Source organism: Triticum aestivum, chromosome 5D (assembly GCF_018294505.1).
Source record: "Triticum aestivum cultivar Chinese Spring chromosome 5D, IWGSC CS RefSeq v2.1, whole genome shotgun sequence".
Taxonomy (NCBI): Eukaryota; Viridiplantae; Streptophyta; class Magnoliopsida; order Poales; family Poaceae; genus Triticum; species Triticum aestivum.
The window spans coordinates 174,578,902-174,580,846 of NC_057808.1; the positions used below are offsets into that span (position 1 = coordinate 174,578,902).

The 1,945-nt window shown below is 49.5% G+C and overlaps 1 protein-coding gene across 1 annotated transcript in view; it reads left to right on the top strand.

Annotated features, from left to right (window-relative positions):
- Positions 1 to 1,521: 1,521 nt before the first annotated feature.
- The window catches only part of LOC123119987 (proteasome subunit alpha type-5), a gene marked incomplete in the record, with an annotated part of 4,676 nt that continues 4,252 nt past the window's right edge, over positions 1,522 to 1,945 (top strand). Inside the window, 2 exon segments of the mRNA XM_044539971.1 lie at positions 1,522 to 1,775; positions 1,913 to 1,945. Coding sequence (XP_044395906.1) covers positions 1,762 to 1,775; positions 1,913 to 1,945 — 47 coding nt within the window.

Below are 1,945 nucleotides of genomic sequence, written 5' to 3' on the forward strand. Positions count from 1 at the left end.
ACTCCTCCAAGCGTAAGTATGCCACAACCTCGGGGAAGGTCGACGAGGGGATCATGTGATATTCGAAGCGGCTTGTCGAATTCCTCGTTGAGACCGGCGGTTAGGGTGCTGAGGAGGAGCTCATCAGAGATCGTCTCACCAAGATCACGGAGCTCATCACCAAGTTTCTTGACACACATGCAAAAATCATCAATGGACGAGTCAAGTTGGTGGCATCCAAAAAATTCTTGCTGAAAGGAAGACCCGGCGCTAGAGTTGATAGTTGGTGAAGAGCCCGTTGAGCTTCGTCCAAACAGTGAGGGCATCATCCTCATCGCTGACCACGGTGTGGAAGAGATCCTTGGAGATTGTGAGGTAGAACCAATGAATGAGCGTGGCGTCGATGGTCATCCACTCGTCATCGCCATGCATGAGGCTTGAGTCGACAGAGTCGTCGATGTGATCATGAAGATGGTACTCACGGAACACCAAGGAGAAGTAGGTTTTCCAGGCGTAGTAGGTGGAAGTGGATTGATCGAGGCACACGGGAACACGGGCGTGGATGTTGAGATCACGGATGAGGGTGGGATCGAGACCGGCAAAGGGATTGATGGCACCGTAGACAGAGGAGCCGGGTGAGGCCATGGCGACAAGGAGACATGGGCGGCTGGGGTAGATAGTAGGGTTTGGAGGTGGCGATCAGTGGGGTTTGAGAGAGTAGGGTAGTGTGCGCTGCGACGACGACCTAGGTGGTGCGGCGACGGCGACCTAGAAGGTGTGGCGGCGGCAAGAGCGGAAGGCTTAGGTTTAGGATCGGGTTAGGGAAACTGATACCATATTGTAAGGCAATGCAGCTCTCAATTGGATTGGATGCATACACGCACGTATATATGTACATGATATAGCCCACGGCCTCAACTATATAAGGAAACACGAGGCGGGGCTAGGTAGAAAAAGATCCTAACCATACATACGATGATAGCCTATACATATAGTCAACAAGGAGAAACCTGGAGTGCAGCGACACACTAGCGGCGAGGGAGGATGCCGCAGCGAGCACGCATTGCGAGAACGCGAGCGCGAGGAAGATGGCGTCGGACATTGAGCGCTGACTAACGTTAGCCGTTAACGTTACATTATAACTAACCAAACAGGTTTCTGTTTTCTTCAATTACGTTCACATTATCAGCGCAACTAATGAAGTTTATGTTACTCTTTCGAAACCAAACACCTCCTAAGGAATTACAAGCTTACAGCTATCTCCGCGTGGACGTGTATGAATCTTTCTCCTTGGAGCTTCATAGGCTGAAGAGACATGAAGAGCTATTCAATTCTGGACAAATCTGGGAAATACTTGCCTCGGTGAATTGCGGGTTGTTCAGATGTACCTAGCCTACTAATCTGGAAAATCATTTATTAAACCGCTATTTCAACGGTTTTGCTTTACATCCCATGGTTTGCTGTAGTAGCTTAAACATCACATCGATTTGTCTCGGTTGTTTGTACATAATTTCATATTATTTATTTTTAAGGATCTCGCTTCAAAAGAAAAACACCTCCTGAGAGTTGAGCCCAAAAAAAATGAGAATGAGGGCATTGGAGAGGTTTGAGGGGGATCTTGACTTGCAAGGACTTTAATCCCCCCTTATTAATCCCCTTCAAACATCTCCAATCGCTGCCTAAACGGAACAAGCCATAAAGCAGAACCTCCCCCTCTCGTAGTCTCGTCTCCCACAAGCCGCAAACCCATCTTCCCCTAGCCCAAGCAAACCGCGCGCCACCATGTTCCTCACGAGGTTAGAATCGACCCTTCTCAGTCAAAAGTCTTCACAGCCCCGACCCGCTGCTGGATTCCGCGCCCGCGGTGTTGTCAGTGCTGTGGATTTTTCATCTTATTTCGGGATAAATTTTGTTGTGGGGTTGTTTCGCGCAGGACGGAGTACGACCGCGGCGTGAACACCTTCTC